This window comes from Epinephelus lanceolatus, chromosome 19 (genome assembly GCF_041903045.1).
Source record: "Epinephelus lanceolatus isolate andai-2023 chromosome 19, ASM4190304v1, whole genome shotgun sequence".
NCBI classification, from domain to species: domain Eukaryota; kingdom Metazoa; phylum Chordata; class Actinopteri; order Perciformes; family Serranidae; genus Epinephelus; species Epinephelus lanceolatus.
Window position 1 is genome coordinate 5,605,543 of NC_135752.1, and position 20,182 is coordinate 5,625,724.

The 20,182-nt window shown below is 38.9% G+C and overlaps 2 protein-coding genes across 3 annotated transcripts; both read right to left on the bottom strand.

The window, feature by feature from the left end:
- Nucleotides 1–2,209: 2,209 nt before the first annotated feature.
- LOC117269308 (major histocompatibility complex class I-related protein 1-like) lies at nucleotides 2,210–16,637 on the bottom strand. 2 transcript variants are annotated; one of them, XM_078162175.1, is made up of 8 exons: nucleotides 16,428–16,637; nucleotides 15,203–15,469; nucleotides 13,361–13,639; nucleotides 12,399–12,701; nucleotides 10,027–10,137; nucleotides 9,687–9,704; nucleotides 9,468–9,519; nucleotides 2,210–4,881 (listed from the first exon to the last, which is right to left on the bottom strand). In XM_078162175.1, the coding sequence occupies exons 1-7, from the start codon at nucleotides 16,477–16,479 to the stop codon at nucleotides 9,473–9,475; spliced, it is 1,077 nt and encodes a 358-aa protein (XP_078018301.1). In that variant the 5' UTR covers nucleotides 16,480–16,637; the 3' UTR covers nucleotides 2,210–4,881; nucleotides 9,468–9,472. The 2 variants fall into 2 exon arrangements, with proteins under 2 accessions (XP_078018301.1, XP_033502136.2); XM_033646245.2 differs by lacking the exon at nucleotides 2,210–4,881 and adding an exon at nucleotides 6,851–8,911.
- A 2,439-nt stretch (nucleotides 16,638–19,076) lies between these two features.
- Nucleotides 19,077–20,182, bottom strand: LOC117269936 (BOLA class I histocompatibility antigen, alpha chain BL3-7-like). Its single transcript, XM_078161985.1, has 4 exons — nucleotides 20,061–20,182; nucleotides 19,857–19,939; nucleotides 19,425–19,727; nucleotides 19,077–19,355 (listed from the first exon to the last, which is right to left on the bottom strand). Exons 2-4 carry the CDS (start codon nucleotides 19,879–19,881, stop codon nucleotides 19,144–19,146), a joined length of 540 nt encoding a protein of 179 aa, XP_078018111.1. The 5' UTR covers nucleotides 19,882–19,939; nucleotides 20,061–20,182; the 3' UTR covers nucleotides 19,077–19,143.

A 20,182-nucleotide genomic window follows, 5' to 3' on the forward strand; every position in this document is an offset into this window, starting at 1 on the left:
CCCTCCCCCTTAAACAACAACGGGCGATTTGCAATGACATCTCAGTAGGAAACCTCCCGAAAAGGGCCCCACGTCAATCCCATGATCCCACCTCACGTTAACCTGTGTGATGCTAATCGTTCTGCAAGTTGGAAATGGAGCTGAAGGAAAATGAAGAGGAGTTATCCATCCTGGTAGTGAGAAGAGGAAATAAAAAAAGAAGATGAAGAAAAAAGAAAGAAAGACAGTGGTAAGTGGAGCAGATAATGATATAAGCATGACATTAACAATAAATGACTGCTGTTATTGAACTGTTACTTTGTCTAACTAACAGGGAGACAGACTTGAATAGCAGCTAACATTAGCGTCAGAACGCTAGCTGACGCTAACGCTAGCTTACGCGAATGTGGCATCCTGGACATTTCATTGGTAGACTATTATTAATGTTATTAACTGGACCACCCCCCAAAATTTTTCTGATTATTCTAATTGGTTGTGTAGACACACCTGATTTCAGACTGGACTAGAGTAGTTACTACTCCGGTAGCGTAACGGTTGCCGGCCTACCGCTGTAGTTCAGAGGAAGTCCGGTCAAAGTCACTACAGTTTAACCGTATACTCGTTATAAACTTTACTAGTGCTTTATCTGTTTGTGTGTTTACAGGTGAGTTAAATATGTTTACACAAGCATCCATATGTTTAGATGTTTTCTGTTTACTCGTTGATGTTTACACTTGTTAAATGTGAAGATGTGAGAGGTTAGGTAGCGGCGGTCAGCGACCGTTGTTATATGTTGTTAGTATGTTGTTAGTATGTTGTTGATGTTTGTATTTATTGTAAAGTTTACTTGTTGTACCATGCTTGCTGTGCCTGTATGCTGTGTGGACATGGGTGTTTGTTGAAGGTACAAAATGTATTGGAGTGATTTGGATGGAAAAACAGCTTTTTCTGTAACTAATAAAGTTGTGTAAGAGTTAATAGGTAGCATTAAACTATGAATGCTATGATAGCAATGAATAATGAAAGCTATACCCAAGAAGAACAATTAAAAATCTGTCTCTTATCTCTCCTCAGGATCATTAATTAAATTTATGACCACAAAACAGATAGATAAAGTGCCCCTACCAAATGCTTAGGATGAAAACCGTAAGTCCAGTATGCCACTTTAATTGATAAAATGTGACATGCCCTGTAAAGATTCTTTATGACAATATACACCGTTTTGTTTTTCGTCACATCAGTTCCAGTAACATCCACCTCCAGTGGGATAGTGGCCACTCCACCTGGTGGTTGTCATGAGCAGGAGGAGACACCAACAGAGGCACATCGAGCACCCACACCGAGTGATGATATTGATGACTGTGAGTTCAATAAATTTTACTTCAATTGATAAAATGTGACATGCCCTGTAAAGATTCTTTATGATAATATATACCCTGTTGTTTTTTTGTCACATCAGTTCCAGAATTTAGCCAAGGTATTTGCACTAGCCAAGGCAGAATTTGAACCAGTGCTTAAAAAGTGCTGATAAGCACTAGCCTTATAATGTGGGTTATTTCCAATGTAACAACCTTGTTGTTATTTAGTTATTATTTAGTTTTTTATTGTTCTTTACATTTATATTTTCACATACTTTATGTTTTCAAAATTACAAGGTTTTCATGTTATTTAATTCTAATATGTAAGGTATGGTATGTGAACATTTGGAATAAAAAAACTTTTGATTTCATACATTTTTCGTTGGTGTCAGATTATTTATGACATAATGGTGATGAACGCTGGTCGGAAGGGCCCCCTGGGAATGTTTGCTTAGGGCCCTAACAGACTCTAGAATCACCTCTGCACATGCAACCATACAGTTTACTATGCTAGAAAAAGATTTAGTAAGTCTCCCAATACATAGTATGTCAAATGCCGTTTGCCAACCAGGTTGTTCTACTGCAGCCAGTCACATTTTGCAGTTTGCAAGCCAGCATGCCCCTGGCTTCCAAAGGTCTGCAGAAACAGCTGGACAGCAGCATCACTTCTCCCCAGATGTTGTTACTCCTGTTATCACACCAGTGCTTCTGTCACTTCTCAGATAATCATTCTTCACTGTAAGCACTAACAGCCTGAAACATGTAAATCTGATCTGATCGAGTTTTGTTTAGGCATATTTATGATACAAATATAATAAAATATTTGTGCAACAGTAACTTTACTGGAGTTATGTATCTTTTTATCTTTACTGGATAGCTGTAAAGTGAGAAATACATTGGGACTTGGACTTAGTTTTTATATTATACAGTATTTGCTTTCATATATATGCAGTGTCTTTGTTCCAAAATGTAGAACTTTCCATTAGTATTATAATAAAATCTTTATTCCAGCTGTTTAGTTTCAGCAAAGAGAGTATTAAAGAGTATTATATCAGTATGTCAGTATATGGTAGCTAGTTTCAGGCGGGGCAACAAAGGAGGGATTCTGCATGACGTGTCTGCACAGTGCAGCTGACGTGATAAAGTACTCACTTTGATCGGTTAAGAGCTGCATCTTTGACCGAAGAAGTTTGAGAAGATGACGAGTCTGAGGCTTTACAGGAAAAACAAAGTGTCAGTAGCTGAATTTATCCTGTGACTGGAGCTTTTGTTTGGTATGGAATTCTAATTTCACTTAGCTATTTAGGATAGGTGGAACCTAATAAGTATAAAACACTGGATTTATTTTTAATAGTCACAAGTGTGTTATAAAATATAAACCTGTTTATTTTAATGTCTGAAAAATTGTTGTGCAAAAACAAAATTACAAACAATGCAACATTTGTTTATTACTTGTAACTCTATAGGTTAGGGGTCACAGTTCAAGTCTAAAACTGTTCAAAAGTGTTTATTAAGTGCCTGAATGTGGCTGTGCAAAAGCAGCGCTGCAATAATGGAGGGTGTCTTTGGATTTGTTCATTTTGTAACTCTGTATGAATTTTCCCTGCTCCATACTCCTAGCTAGGAATGCCCTTTTTGTTCTGTAGGAACAGTCTGACACACCTCATTGGCCTGTGTGAAATGCTGCAATAATACAACACTATATTCTGTTGTCACACAAGATGATAATAAAGTCCCAATGTCCTATAATGAGTATGTTCTAATTAACAAGATCTTAACTTGGTGTGATTAGTTAATAAGCGCAAATCAATCAATCAACCAACCAACCAACCAACCAACCAATCAATCAATCAATCAATCAATCAATCACTTTTATTTATGAAGCCCAGTATCACAAATCACAATTTGCCTCAGAGGGCTTTACAGCATACGACATCCCTCTGTCCTTAGGACCCTCGCAGCAGATAAGGAAAAATTCCCCAGCAGAGATGGCTGCCATCTTGTTTTTACATGGATTATTGTATTGTGTTCTTGCTACCACTAGATGGCAGATAAAAGTGTCCATCTTATCTTACAAGAGAATGATGAAAACTCTGTGTGTCTGTGTGTGTCTGTGTGTCTGTTCCAGGTTTTTCTCCTCACAGACTTGGTCAATCCATGTGAAATTTGGCACAGTGGTAGAGGGTCATGGGAGGATGCGAATGAAGCAATATTACATCAATTGGCCAAAGGGGGACGCTATAGCAACCGACTGAAATTGCAAACTTTGAATGGGCATATCTCATGCCCCGTATGTCGTAGAGACATGAAACTTTGCACAGAGATGCCTCTCCTCATGAGGAACAAATATGCCCCGCCATTTTTAATTTTTTGAAAAATACTTAAAATTGATTTCTTCTTAGGAAGTTTGACCGATCTGCATGAAACTCGGGGAACGTAATCTAGGGACCAACATCTAAAGTTCCCTCTTGGCAAAAGTTGGAAAACTTTCTAAAACTGAGCTTCTATAAGGCAATAAATATTGCGGAGGGCGTGGCTCATCACATAAAGGTGTATAACATCTCAAGGGTTTCACCCATCACCACGCAACTTTGTAGGCATATGACCACACATAATCTGAGGGGACCCCTCCATTATTGACCCGATCAAACAAAATGGGGGCGCTAGAGAGCTAATTTTTTATCTAGGTCTAACCACCATATCGATTTTTACTAAACTTGGTAGATATGTAGAACAGGACGCCTCAAGGTGACTGGAGAAATTTAACTCTAATTGGCAACTGGGTGGCGCTATAACAACAGAAAAATGTTTAAAAATGGCTAAAATGCGACCGATTGCTGTGGCTCCCCCTGTGGCCGAATGTTTGTTTTTTTTTTCTAATTGTTGGTATGACTAAGTCATGGTATGGTATGCTGTACATAATCACGGAAACTGTCAGTGTGTCATTCTGTCAGTCAGTCATTCTGTCTGTCCCACGTTTTTCTACTCACTGACCTGATCAATCTATGTGAAACTGCACATAGGCATTGAGGACTGGCATAGGTAGAAGGTGACAAAGCTACCAATGGGTATGGACTAGTAAATAAGAACAACAAGTCTAAGTTAAGCAAATAAAGTATCAGGTGCAGCAATCCTAAAATGTAATACCCTGATATGAGGATGCAGTGTCACAGGAGGTTAAAACTAGTAAATGTGTTTATTTCGACAAAGGGAAAGGACAGATGGATGATATGAAATGATACGTACAGTTTGCAGGCTTGAATCCTAAAATACAGATGGGAGATTAGTAAGAATTAAAAACATTTAAGATAAACAAAAAATGGAAATACCCCATTAATTTCACTGATTTCTGCTCCTATTTTAAAAGGTGAGAGAGTAATTCTCAATACATGAGCCAGTACTGTACTCTACAATACTGGTGTTCACAGTGAAACAGTGGAGTACAAATGGCTCTTTGATGAGTAAAAATGTCTTTGTTCCTTGTCATGATTGTTCCTTCTCCAGATGAAGAGTCCAGTGATGCAGAGTGTCGGCAGCAGCAGTCCTACAACAAATATCAGCACCAGCAGGAAACTGTGAGGGAGAAACTGGAACCACAACAGAACATTCACACTTTGTCTCTACTACTGGATGGACCTGATACTGAAGCCACTTACCCAGTTGTTTCTGAAGATGATGATGATGATGATGATGATGATGATGACAGGAAAGAAGCTAAGCTAGTTAAGGCCCTGTCTTTGTAAATGGCAACAAACATTTACCAAATTTTGCCTGATATACAGTACAGGCCAAAAGTTTGGACACACCTTCTCATTCAATGCATTTTCTTTATTTTCATGACTATTTACATTGTAGATTCTCACTGAAGGCATCAAAACTATGAATGAACACATGTGGAGTTATGTACTTAACAAAAAAAGGTGAAATAACTGAAAACATGTTTTATATTCTAGTTTCTTCAAAATAGCCACCCTTTGCTCTGATTACTGCTTTGCACACTCTTGGCATTCTCTCAATGAGCTTCAAGAGGTAGTCACCTGAAATGGTTTTCCAACAGTCTTGAAGGAGTTCCCAGAGGTGTTTAGCACTTGTTGGCCCCTTTGCCTTCACTCTGCGGTCCAGCTCACCCCAAACCATCTCGATTGGGTTCAGGTCCGGTGATTGTGGAGGCCAGGTCATCTGCCGCAGCACTCCATCACTCTCCTTCTTGGTCAAATAGCCCTTACACAGCCTGGAGGTGTGTTTGGGGTCATTGTCCTGTTGAAAAATAAATGATCGTCCAACTAAACGCAAACCGGATGGGATGGCATGTCGCTGCAGGATGCTGTGGTAGCCATGCTGGTTCAGTGTGCCTTCAATTTTGAATAAATCCCCAACAGTGTCACCAGCAAAACACCCCCACACCATCACACCTCCTCCTCCATGCTTCACAGTGGGAACCAGGCATGTGGAATCCATCCGTTCACCTTTTCTGCGTCTCACAAAGACACGGCGCTTGGAACCAAAGATCTCAAATTTGGACTCATCAGACCAAAGCACAGATTTCCACTGGTCTAATGTCCATTCCTTGTGTTTCTTGGCCCAAACAAATCTCTTCTGCTTGTTGCCTCTCCTTAGCAGTGGTTTCCTAGCAGCTATTTGACCATGAAGGCCTGATTGGCGCAGTCTCCTCTTAACAGTTGTTCTAGAGATGGGTCTGCTGCTAGAACTCTGTGTGGCATTCATCTGGTCTCTGATCTGAGCTGCTGTTAACTTGCCATTTCTGAGGCTGGTGACTCGGATGAACTTATCCTCAGAAGCAGAGGTGACTCTTGGTCTTCCTTTCCTGGGTCGGTCCTCATGTGTGCCAGTTTCGTTGTAGCGCTTGATGGTTTTTGCGACTCCACTTGGGGACACATTTAAAGTTTTTGCAATTTTCCAGACTGACTGACCTTCATTTCTTAAAGTAATGATGGCCACTCGTTTTTCTTTAGTTAGCTGATTGGTTCTTGCCATAATATGAATTTTAACAGTTGTCCAATAGGGCTGTCGGCTGTGTATTAACCTGACTTCTGCACAACACAACTGATGGTCCCAACCCCATTGATAAAGCAAGAAATTCCACTAATTAACCCTGATAAGGCACACCTGTGAAGTGGAAACCATTTCAGGTGACTACCTCTTGAAGCTCATGGAGAGAATGCCAAGAGTGTGCAAAGCAGTAATCAGAGCAAAGGGTGGCTATTCTGAAGAAACTAGAATATAAAACATGTTTTCAGTTATTTCACCTTTTTTTGTTAAGTACATAACTCCACATGTGTTCATTCATAGTTTTGATGCCTTCAGTGAGAATCTACAATGTAAATAGTCATGAAAATAAAGAAAACGCATTGAATGAGAAGGTGTGTCCAAACTTTTGGCCTGTACTGTAACTCAATGATAAAGATATCATAATTGTATCTGGCAGTTGTGACAGAAGTACTCAGCTGCTTTGCTTAATTAAAGTAGCAATAACAGAGTGTTAACATACAAGATACATTAAAAGTCCATCATTTAATACTTAACTTAAGCACAAGTATAACCAGCAAAATGTACTTTCAGTATCAATAGTAAAAGTAATCAGTGTGCAGGTCTCTTTCAAATTTTTATATCTATTATTACTGAAAATTAACTTGTATAGTGGCATTTTTTGTTGTAGCCAGTCAAGCTGGAGCTAATTTTGACTATTACATGTCAGGCCCATGCACAGCTGGACCCCAGGTGGTGCTCAGGCAAGTGCTCATTTTTATGTTTTTTTCTATTTCTAATTTCATATTATAGTTTTTTAATTTGGTCCATGGCATTGATACTCAATTAAAAGTGTGTTGTATGCCCAGCAATGGCATTTGAGTCGAGCCCCTGCCCCTCCCTCTTTAACTTCACCTGTGGCAGCTACGCACAAATCAAACTCCCTGCAGAACTGCATCGCTTCTCCCTGACCTGCCGTCATGGACAGTCAGGTAACGATAATGTTTGCCCTCAGCCTCAGCATTGTTTGTCACAGTTGTGAAATTAAACCATGATTAAAACATCTCAATACAGCCAGACTAATTTAGGTAATAATACATTAAGAATAACAAGTATGTTAGCCTGGCGTAAAATCACACCATCTCTTGACACTTTCATCTATAACATTAAAGCCCTGACACACCAGACACGGTCAGCTGCTGGTCAGAGTTGGGCCATTGCCGAGCATCAGACGCCCTTGTCAGTGCAGTATTTCCTGCAGCGTTGCCCCTCATCTGCCCCATCGGCTCTTTTTTGGCCAAATTCAGCATGCTGAATTGGCGGCGGAGCCTGATGGCGAAAGAAAAACTCTGACTGGCAGTTCAACTCAGCGCAAGAGAAGAGAAACAAAGTGAAGAAAGTAAACAAAGAGCAAAAGTCCAGAGGGAGTGAGACCAAAACAAACTTTTCACATAAGGTAAGATTATTTTTCGTTAGCCATGAGCTTTCTAGCAGAAACGTTTTGTGATGGTTTGTGTTACTGTTCACTGGCGCATGGTAAATATGCTCTGTTGTTCAGCATTGGATTGGATTGTTAATGTGCTAACTGGCTAACTAGCATCAAGACAGTCTTTAGCTTTCCCTCTTTGAATGAGGATTACAGACTGCTGGTGTGGAGAGTTATTTACTCTCATGCAGGTGCTGAACATATGTGCTGGTTGACCGTCGTCTTTGCAATGTGTTGGAGTGCAACTTCTTTGGTCGAGACATGGCCACGTCAGGCAACATAGCAGGGGGTGTTCATTGCTGCTAGCTCTCTGAAGTCAGTTTTGTGTGTCTGAGCCTTTACATCCAAAACATTGCATTTAATAAGATTATCATCAAATTTGTATGACACAATGTTCTATCTTATCTTAAAATACATCAACTGTAAAGTAACAATACTATTTTTTTTTTTTAAAAAAAAAGGAAAATAAAATATTTCTGGTGAAATGTTGTGGAGGGGAAGAATGAAGTAACATAGAATGAAAATGTTTAACTTAAGTACAAGTTCCTCAGAATTGCAATATTTGAGTAAATGTACTTTTACACTTTTTACATTACATTTTCAGTTACCAACCACACAGGTCATTAACTCTCCAGAGGAACTGATGCAATAACAAGATTATTAACAAATTTACAAATTCTTATGGGTCAGCATTAAAGTCTTGACTAATGATATAAACCAGATAAGGTAAAACACTGATAAGTGTTCCAGATAGAGTCTGCAGAAGCAGCTGTATGGCATCCTCAGTTTTCTCCAGATGTTGTACTCCTGAAGGATTTTCCTCCACAGTTATGCTTCTGTCAGCTCTGACTGTCACTTCAATGATCTTCTTTGGTTCTTTGGTGTGTAAATAGATTCACACTTGAGCAGTTTGACTCATCCTGTGATGTTCTGACAGGTTCTGTAACTTCACATCTCATTGTTTGATTTTGATCAAATAAATAAAATAAATATGTACATTTGAATGAATGCAAATTTGAATAAAATGCTTTTTAGAAAAGAAATAACACTTTAGATGCAACAGTAACTTTACTGGAGTCTTCATCTAATCTTCAGTGGGAGCCTGTCGAGACAAATTAATAAATGGACAAGATGAATAACTGATTAGGTACTTACAGTTCATATTGGGCATTTTTAATGTTCATTGAAGGTAATTTATCTATTCCTGGAAATGTTGGAAAGTAACTAAGGATATTAAATCAAGTACTTTACATAGGTGCAATTTTGAGGTAATTGTACTGTACTTGAGTATTTCTAATTCATGTCTCTTAATACTTCTATTCAAATACATGTAGTACTTTTTACTTTGTTACAAATAACTTGACAGCTATAGTTAATTTCCAAATTAAAATTTAAAAAAATGTATTAACTGTTTAAGGCCCAAAGAAGTCAGAATATCCAATATTTCACAAAAATGCAAAACTTGAGTCCAAAGTCTTCACCCAGATTTGTGTTGCAGAACTTGATTGAATACTTCTTCCACTATTGATTTCTGGTCTACGGACATTAAATGCGTATTTGCAGTACCATCTTTCAATTGTCAAGCTCCCTATAGTACTATAATGTCTTTGTGAATATGAAAAGTCTACTGTGCACATTTCAAACAATGACATACTCACTGTGATCAGTTAGGTGACAAATTTTTGTCCAATGACGCTGAAGAGTCAGAAGCTAGAAGCAGATAATTAAGTAAATTTACTTTGAAGTTATCAGCGATCACAGAGACAGGACAGGATATGAATGACTGATCACTAATATTTACAAGCAAATAATAGCAGACACATTCAAATCTGAATAATTAAACAAATGTATTCTATTTTTGATAAAGGAAAACTTACTGTTTGCAGGTCTGAATCCTGAAATACAGGTGAGAGATTTTCAGAAATTTTAAGGAAAATCCAGAATTTATGAAACAAAGAAACACTTTTGTTCTGAAGAATTCCTCTATAAATTTCACAAATTTCTGCTTTGAATATAAATGTAGGAGAGCAGCTCTTAAACAGTATATACAGGACATCTGCCGAGCACCTTTACTGTGTTCTTTTGGCAGTAAACTTACTGAAAATTCGCCAGCTCACACTTTTATCCTTTCAGAGTAAAAGTAATGTTTTTGACATATTATCCTTGAGTTGAACCCACATGTTAAATCAAACAGTGAGTGAAAATGGCTTCACTCACCATGATTGTTCCTTCTCCAGATGCAGAGTCCAGTGATGCAGAGTGTCAGCAGCAGCAGCAGTCCTACAACAACTCCAATAACAGCACCAGCAGGAAACTGTGAGGGAGAAACTGGAACCACAACAGAACATTCACACTTTGTCTCTACTACTGGATGGAGATCAATATGTTTGTCTGTGTTGGGGGATGTTACAGAAACAAAGACCTATACTGTTAAATTAATAATATTATTAGGGAAAAGGTTAATTTATAAGGCAACTGAGTAGAGTCTTTAAACACCAGTTTATTTTGGAAGGATATTACAAATATAACCAAGGTTTCTTAGATAGGTGGGAAACGTTTATTGAAGCTGAGGGGTGGTGAGAAAAGATATGTGGTGAAACTTAGAACTGTGAATGGTCTCTACTCCTATCTCTTCAAGAATGCCTTTTTTGTCTAATTTGTACTTGTTGCAGTTGAGCTAGTTTTGGAATATTGTTATGCCAATATGAAATGTTTACTGTACGGCCATTTGTCCATGTGTCGTGTGAGGTAAACTGTTTAGCTTTTGTCTGCTGTTTTTTTTTTTTATCTGTTAGTTTGTTTCTGTTTCTGTTATGATGAAGTGTTGCTGTTTGTGTGTGTATTGGTTGTGTTGTATGTGATCACCACCCACTTATACTGAACTCCATTTCTAAATGCCAGAGGTGACAAGAAATTACAAGAAAATGATAAATAATTAACATTAAAAATTACAAAAAAAGAAAAGGAAAAAATAAAAATAAAAACGACAAAAAGAGAGAAAAGGTCCCCACTAGGGGTGGTGGTGGTTGGGTTTATTTGAAAAAAAAGGGGAAAAAAATCTATATGTTTAGTTTACGATGACTTTGATGAAGACAATGTTATCATAACTAATAGAAATAATGGAACTATGAGAAATAAGACACAAGTTGTAAACATGATTATCCTGTTAGCCTAGGATTAATAATCATTAATATGATTTATATTGATGACCTGATAACAAAATGCTTTGGGGCATATCCTCTGTAGTTATGATCCAGGGCCCTGTTTCAGAAAGTCTAACTCTGAACTTTGAGTTGATGAACGCTGAGATGGAAAACTCTGAGTTTTCAGTTCCACAACAGCTGATCAGAGTCAGGTCAGTCAAGTCAGAGTATATTCCCTCTGACTTAAGCTTGTGTGCGGGGAAAGAAACGAGCCATCCTCAGTGGAGCTCCAATACTATGATTCACCATGGCAACAGGTAAATAAAAAGCACAGCCTCCATTTTAGTCCGGTGGATGTAGAGATATTAATGCATGCATATATGGTGTATCTCACTGTAGCCCGCATTACATTTTAAATACATTTGTTCAGCTTTAATCTGACAGGGACAAAACACAGGAGCCAGCAGCTGAAGATAAAAAATATAGTTTAAGATTTAAAAGAATATCTATCAAAAACAGAGATATGGTTTTAAGCTCTCAATCTGATTTAGTAACAGTGTGGTCGGTCATTTGCTCTTGAAATGTCGTTTAGGTTCAAATACAATAGATTTTAAACTTAACACATCTATTTGGATCTCTTGCTCAACAACATTCAGTCGCTTTATTTCATCTACTTCAGCAATTGTGATCGGAAAATTTAAATCCAGTCACTGAAATGCTGTTAAAACAAGTTCAGACTATACGCAGCCTTTTAAAAACCTGACTTCCAAACTACAGTCTGCAGCTACAACACCATCCTGCTCACTCACAAAAATATAACTTCAAATATTCCAGGAATTATGTTCCATCAGTGCAACCAATCACATCACAAGTGATAGCGATAATTATTCATTGATCCGATGTGTCTAAAGCTTCATATAGATTTTTACAATTTAAACTGAGTCGACACATTATGTGCAATAAACATTGAGGTGGAACTTCTCTAACAAGATGACAGCTGCACATAGAAGCCCTCACTTCATTTGGTCCTGAGTAACTACTATCCAACCAGGACTTCAATTCTGACACACAATAAACTTCCACTAATTAATAAACTTTGATACACACATTGATACGTTCTGAATCAGTGAGGAAATGAAACAGCCCACCTGGCTCTGTCAGCGGGAGGAGACAGAAAGAAACTCAGGATCTGTTGAAGAAAGCCTGCCAGCGAACAGGTTGGGGTCACAGAGTCAGTTACCAGAGTAACTGACCCAGAGTTTAAGTTACCTCTCTCTTTAAAATGGAAAACCAAGAGTTTGCCCTCATCTCAAGGTTAACAAACGCATGGTTTTCACTATACCCACTTTGTAAAACAGGGCCCTGGTCTAGCTTTAGAAAACCAAAACAAGGCTAACCAACAGGTGTGTTTTTTCAATTTCAATCAATGTCTGATCTCAGTCTTACCCCAGTTGGTCCTGATCACTGCTTTGTCCAGTTTGGTGATGATGTCATCCTTCACACCAGAGAGATGAAACACACAGTCGTATCTCCTCCAGTCTTCAGGTGGGACTGATGAAAGGTCCAGGTCAACACTCATCTGGAAGGATCCATCATGGTTGGGGAGGATCTCTCTGTGGTCCACGTCCTCATGAATCTCCTCTCCATCTTTCCTCCAGAACATCATGGCTCTGTTAGGGTAGAAACCTGTAGCATGGCAGCTGACTGGTGAGGAGGGAGACTTCTGGAGGAGAGACACTGAGGGAAGGTCTGCAGAGAGAGAGAGAAGAGGAGCGAGTGGTGCTTTGAGCTGATTTGACCAGTATGTAGATGCTTGGCAGTTTTAATACCATCTTAGTTCTGTGTGTTAGCATGCTAATATTTGCTGATACAGCTGAGGCTGAACTGAATGTCATTAGTTTTGCACATATTTTGTCATAAACCATGAATGTGTGCAACAAATTTCATAGCAATCCATCCAATAGTTTGATACAGTATTTCAGTCTGGACCAAAAATGTCAACCTGGGGACACTAGAGGAAAAGGCAGAGGATCACCAAAAGCAGTAGAGTTCATCCTCTGGGTACCTTGATTATTTGTACAAAATTGTAAAGAAATCCAAACAGTCTAATAAAGCAAAGGGCCAGCTGGCTGACTGACACCCAGTCACTGCACTTAAACTCACTTAACTCATGCTAACTGAGCACTCACTGGGTGTCAGTCTTAGCTTTGACAGAAGATAACATCAGAGCACCCCCCCGATTGTCAGTCTCTACTGACTGGTGAGAACTAAATCAAATCTTGATGCCACAGACGACGGCCATAAATAAAAAAGTAATGTCAGAATGACTGGAGTGATATTACACAGTCTGAGCAGGATGTTTGAACTTTGTTGTGTCCATGAAACAGTCTCAGATCATGTGATCCCACCTGTTCTCATCAGAGCGCTCTTCCCATAGTCCACATACATCTTCAGCCACTCAGGACAAATCTGAGCGAGGTAATTCTGATTGTATTTTGTTCTAGATTTCTCAGCATCCCATCTCAGTTTGGTGATGAAAGCCTGTGGTTTCGGAGCGATCCATGTCAGTGTCTTCAGGTCGAATGCAAGGAAGTCTTCTCCATCATAACCATAATGCATAAAACCTATAACCTCTCCAGTTTCATCGTCCCACTCACAGCCACTCATCCTCTGGAAAATGTGGGCACCTAAGAGACAGACACAGAAATGGAGCCTCTATAACAAATGATGTGCAAAGATTTATTGTTTAAGACTTATTTTTACTGCCAGGTCCTTTTCTCTGCTTCATTTTCCACTGATAGTACCCCATCAGTGATTCTCAGCTGACTGCCATGGCCGCACCTCTTAAAACTGCTGTGACATTATCTTCAGCACGACACTTGCTGGATCCTTTCATCAGCAACAATGTCTGTGTTTTGTTAAGTGCATGTTGTGGTGTACCTCATTGTTTCACAGGCTGTCATTCTTAAAATCTGGGTTGCACTAATAAAAACATTTCAGTCTCTATTCGCTATAGTGTGGCTATTAAAAAATGCCTGGTTTGTGCAGGACGTCCCCTGTCACACAGCTGACAATTCTAGTGACAATTCCCTCTGACCAATCAGAGACCTGCAGTATTTAAACTCAACCTTCTAGTATCAGGTCAGCTCGCTTGTAACCTTGACCAAGGGTGGTAATACCAGAAGTTCTATGACAAAACCAATAATGGAACATAAAAAAAAAGAAAAAGAAAAAAAAGAAAAAGTGGGCGGGCAGCACAAGGTCAGTGAAACCAGCCAGTCACGTAGCTAAATAACACTGTTGACATAGCTGAATAATACTGTTGGCAGAGCTGATTAACACAGTTGATGGATGAAAGACTGAAGGTAAGGGTGTAACAGTACACAGACGTTACAGTTCGATTTAGTACAGCAGGAAAAACTCCCCCAAAATGCAGAAATATATGTAACATTTCATTTATTTTGAAAAGTGTAAACATTCAACAGTAGCTGATAGGCCATAGTCTTACTGTAAGAGTTAAGGCACTCAAATACTAACATTTTGACAATAAGAAAAAATGAATAACACAATTAACAAAAAAGTAATGTAAATAAATGTAAATGTAAATAATACTCCATCATAAGACTCTGACCTGTTAACTGCTGAACTGCAGCTTGTAGTTGGCCTTAATGCAGGGGAGGTGGACAGACTGAAATGCACACGCAAAGCACAGTGTAGCAAGGTTCAAGCACTTTGGCCATATGCTTTAATTTGGTATTTTCTACCTCGTCCAGTATATGGGAGTGTGGTCGCTTACCCACACTGATAAACACTATAGTATTAGTCAGTACAGTCCATATCTGCAGTGGGAGGCTGCCTGAACGCTGTGGGGAAAAGGAATGTAGGACTTCCAGCCCGTTTTGGTCTTGTTCCACTAGTTGACACATTCTGGTGATGGCGTCATAAAAAAAATGTTTGAAACATTTTCATAGATATACTCAACTTCTACAGCTGATAGACAGCAACTAGTGCACTGCTAAAACTTTCCAGGTAAGAATTGACAGAATTAATAAAAATAGTAGACATAAATGGTTCAGGATAATTACACATTACACCCCTGATGGAGGAGGAGGGACTACTCTTTGTGTGTGTGTGTATGTGTGTGTGTGTGTGTGTGTGTGTGTGTGTGCCTGTGCTTACAATTCAAAATGGAGACTATGTTTGCATCTTTGCAATAAATAAAACATTTCATCAGTAAAAAGAGAACATACCTTCAGTTTGGTTAAAACGCTGCATCAAGGTGTCCATAGTGTCCTTGAATGTGTGCTGGTTACCCAAACAGCTGCCAACGTACCAGTCAAAGTGCTTAGGTTTCTCTTTGAAAATTCTTTTCAACCAGTCCGTTTTGGCTTCTGGGGTTGGTCTGTTGCTGTCACAGTAACCCATCGGAACTTCGTCAACCATTGCCACACCGAAAAACTGTGGGACACGATTGATTCCGTAAGTAGAGGTGAGCACATACTTCAGGGAGTGTTTCACTGTAGGATAAAAACATTTTTGGGTTAGGCTTCTTTATGTTTATACTCCCTTTTGTCCTTTAAGCTTCGACTTTGGTCTGAACAAACCTCTTAGAAAAATATCTGTCTTTAGCTGCTGGATGCTCCCCTTTCTTCAACCAGCTACTTGTCCTTAGTCCATTTGCGGTTTGATGCTGTGCAGGCAGCATGCAGTGTCAGGTATAAAAAATGAACTACATTTTTTTATTGTGTGTTAGGTGTGAAATAAATGCTATTCTAAATTGAAAACAATAACCTGCTGCATGAAATACAAGTGATGTTAGCCTCCTGGAGAATATTTATGTCAGGATTAAACTAAAATCTGACATTGTTTACCACTGACTAAACAGTACAGGACTATGCACAGCCTATTTGTGTTTTGACCAAAGTCAGTTCAACTGCTGATGTTCATTTAAATGATCATGTGGATGGAAATGGAAACAGTGCAGAGTGCATTTGCCTTTACACCAAATAACACAAAAATCTATTACATCTACATTTAAATATTTAAATTTAAGTTTTCCAGCCTCAGTCATAATGAAAAAAATAAAATATCCGTTTAAAATTTATTTTATTTGGGAAATAATATACGAAAATAGCCTACTGTACATACTGAATAAACGGTCTGCAATCAAACTCTTCGTACGTGTGCATGCGCGTGTACGCGTATAAAGACAAACAGTTATAGGGAACAAGTGCACACAAACAACACAGCATTTAAGTCGTCCAACAACAAAAAAATGTCCCTAAAACCAAACGTACGCCTTTGGAAAATAACTTTTCAGTGACATGAGCTCCCCAAGAGCGACATATAAAGTAGTGTAACTGAAGTTGTTTCAGTTTCTTTTTAACCCCCCACCCCCCACGAACTTACCAGTCAACAAACTTTTTTTTATTTATTTAGAAAGTGTTTAAAAGAAAGATACAACATGCATCTTACCTGGAAATGCAAAGTGGGTTAAGAGAGACAACAGCAGCATCAAGATCTTCATGTTTTGGTCACAAGCTGCTTTTCGCCTCTTGACAGCAGGTCAGGTGAAGGCAGGGCGCGTTCAGTCAAATCGCTGTGCACTGTTTCACTGGTTTCCGGGTTTTATTACATTTTTCTGTGAAACGCTGGGCATTTCCCAACCACCCTCTCTCTACTCACTTTTATTTTAACATACAGTCTATGTTTTCACTGCGTTTGCGCGTTCACGCCTCATTGCACACTAAGTGCCACCCCAAACCAACTTGTGAGGAGGTGAACTATAAAACCCTCTGACAGCCTGCACTGATGCTGACTTACTTACTTACTTACATATTGTGTTTCCGCACAAATAATGTTCATACAGATAGATAGATATTAATTTTTTTTGTTGATAAAAACACAATATACACAATGAAGGTAAACAACAGCAGCACATACAGGTTAAATATAAGTGCTACAAATACATATGAAGTTTTATTTTTCTCCACAGTTACTTAAAGTTACAACAGTTCCTCTTTCTGCCACAGAGATGGAAGTTTGTCTCAAAGCTCACCACTGTGTTTATCCCCTTCACCATGATGAAGAAAGTGCTTCATTCAGCTGTGGAGGTGACTACAAATGGAGTTACACTCCAAGGTTAAGGTCTGATGTGCAGCTGGCTTTTAGATAGATCTTCTTTCATTTGGTGGATCTGTCAGAGGTGTTAACCAATCAGCTGCAACATGTCTACAAATAAACGTCTAGCAAATCTTTACTGATTGTATACATTTTGTTTATATTTCACACTTGCTTTGGCCGTGTAAACACATGCTTCCCATGTCAATAAAGCCCTTTAAATTTAATTGAACTGGATCAACCCCCATTGTATTAGAAGGCATGTGCTTGCATAACAGGGTATTTTGCCATGTTTTTGTTGTTGTTGAAAGCATAGCTGCATTCAGCCGCAACAAAATGTAACTAAACTTTTATTGCAACTTGAAAGAGCAACCTTTTAACCTCTAAAAAATAACACTAAAAGGCAGCAAAATGTAGCTAGACAATATTCTGTTCACCAAACAAACAAACAAAAACATTTTTCAATTGCCATCTGAACTGATGCACAGAGACCATGTCATCAGCCTCTGAAAGCTGTGACTAAACTTTTATGTTTTGTAGCTCACCAGTGTAACAGTGAGATCAGTTAACAACTAAGTAAATTATAAACTGACATGCATGTACTAAAGACAGTTACTGTGTATTGTCTTGTTCCAAAACACATGTAACATGTTTGAATTTGTTCATAAGTTTTCTAAAACAGAATATAACATATAGAGACAAAAGCCTACTGAAGTGAAAACAGGTCCAGTAACTTAAAAGTAGGAGTTTATATGTCTGAAAACTCAAGGAGTCCTACTGGGAACATGGTTTTCTCTTAATGTCTGTGGTCTCTGCTGGCTGCAGCAGTAATCATTCTCCACCAAAGCTCTGCAGAAACAGCTGGACAGCAGCATCTGCAATGCTTCTGTCACTTCTCACACAGTCAGTCATTCTTCACTGTTTACATTGAACACCAGACACATGTCAGTCTGATCTTGAATTCACACTTGACCAGTTTTATGTATCCTTTGACTTTCTAACTGGCCCTATGACCTAAACATCTCAATATTCAGTAAAATAAGTTTTGTATGTATGTTTATGATGCAAAACATAATCAAATATTTGTGCCACAGTAAATTTGTTGGACTTATGTGTCCTCTTCTTATCTTCACTGGATAGCTGTAAAGAGAGAGTATACAACAGGAACTGGACTTAGTTTTTAAATTGTACAGTATTTGCTTTCATATTATGCAGTAGGCTATGTTTGGTCCAAAATGCAGAATTTTCAGTCAGTATTATGGTATAATCTTTGTTCCAGTTGTTTAGTCAGTAATGTAATTAATATCAGCTGCTTCTGAATATTCTTTGTACGCTTAAAGGATTCACAGGTTTACCTAGGAGAGTATTAAAGTATTATGGGGGGGGGGGGTGGGGGGGGGGGGGTATGCAGTCATACCCGACAGCATTGCAATCTGTTGATGAGTTGCTTTGTGTACGTCTCCATGACAGTGGACAGACCTGACTGTAAACAGGCAAGAGGCTGTGTGTCACAAACTGCAGTAAAAACCCCAATGGGGACACATATTCTGAATGTGCTGTATACATGCCAAAAAACGCTATTAAAACCTATTAATACTTATATAATCCACATGTCTTAATTGGAAAATGCTTAATTCAGAAAAAGGCCTACTGTAATTTGGAAAATCCAAACAAAATGTGCTGTTTACGTGACCCGCATCAAATTCAGAATATTGTCATAGAATAGAATAGTGGAATATTGGTGTGCATGTAAATGTACCCAGTGTTTGCACAGAGTATCTGACATGCTGAAGTACTCGCTGTGATCAATCAAGAGCTGCATCTTTGACCAAAGTGGTTTGAGAGGAAGAAGAGTCTAAAGCTAAACAATTTCGACAAAGAGAGAGGGAAAGGCAGACAATCTGGCATAATACTTAAGACCTGAAATACACATGATCACATCAATAAACATTTAAGATCAGAAATCATTTAGATTAACAGGTATATCACATTTAAAGATATGAGAGTAACTTTCAGGACATGAGCCAAATGCCAGTACTGTATTCTGTCAAGGTACTGAATATCAGCCATGTCACACTTTTATTTCTTTTAGATCTTTTTTCCCTGAAATATCATCTTGTAGTCTGCAGTAAAGTGAAATGGCTTTCTGGTGAGTAAAAACATCTTTCTTACCATGATGGTTCCTTCTCCAGATGAAGAGTCCAGTGATGCAGAGTGTCAGCAGCAGCAGCAGTCTGACAACAACTCCAATAACAGCACCAGCAGGAAACTGTGAGGGAGAAACTGGAACCACAACAGAACATTCACACTTTGTCTCTACTACTGGATGGACCTGATGTTGAAACCACTTACCCCAGTTGGTCCTGATCACTACTTTGTCCAGTTTGGTGATGATGTCGTCCTTCACACCAGAGAGATGAAACACACAGTCGTATCTCCTCCAGTCTTCAGGTGGGACTGATGAAAGGTTCAGGTCAACACTCATCTGGAAGGATCCATCATGGTTGGGGAGGATCTCTCTGTGGTCCACGTCCTCATGAATCTCCTCTCCATCTTTCCTCCAGAACATCATGGCTCTGTTAGGGTAGAAACCTGTAGCGTGGCAGCTGACTGGAGAGGAGGGAGACTTCTGGAGGAGAGACACTGAGGGACGCTCTGGGGAGAGACAGACAGACAGACAGACAGACTGAAACAGATGTGTGTAAAAAGAAAAACATTTCAGGGGGTATTCTTATGTTGGTTCATATTCATTTTGATTATACCCTGGTCTGAGTGAATACTCACTTCTGATTGGCTGCAGGGTGTCCATTTAAAGTATCAAGCGTCCATTCCCCTGTCGGGAGTCACCGGCTCACTATACATTATCCCTTACATAATGGACACATCCTCAGTCATTATCTTTTATGTAACTGCTCATTAGAGACTGGAAATTGTTCTGTACATTATTATTATTCCATCATGAAACAACGTCAGGTTAAGTGATTCTACCTGTTCTCAGCAGAAAGCTCCTCCCATAGTTCAGGTGCTTCCTCAGCCAGTCAGGAAATGTCTGGGTGAAGAAGTCCAGTCCAGTACTTATTTTTATCCCTCTGTCTGTCCCAGAAGTGTTT

Bases quoted from the DNA above. Each gene is read 5' to 3' on its own strand.
- LOC117269936 (XM_078161985.1), bottom strand. From the start codon at position 19,881: ATGGACACCCTGCAGCCAATCAGAA. The intron at 19,728-19,856 runs GTGAGTATTCAC...GTCTCTCCCCAG, and splicing joins CACCCTGCAGCCAATCAGAA to AGCGTCCCTCAGTGTCTCTC. The intron at 19,356-19,424 runs GTAAGTGGTTTC...TTGTGGTTCCAG, and splicing joins AGTGATCAGGACCAACTGGG to TTTCTCCCTCACAGTTTCCT.
- LOC117269308 (XM_078162175.1), bottom strand. From the start codon at position 16,479: ATGAAGATCTTGATGCTGCTGTTGTCTCTCTTAACCCACTTTGCATTT. The intron at 13,640-15,202 runs GTATGTTCTCTT...TCTGTCTCTTAG, and splicing joins GCGTTTTAACCAAACTGAAG to GTGCCCACATTTTCCAGAGG. The intron at 12,702-13,360 runs GTGGGATCACAT...CTCTCTCTGCAG, and splicing joins GAGCGCTCTGATGAGAACAG to ACCTTCCCTCAGTGTCTCTC.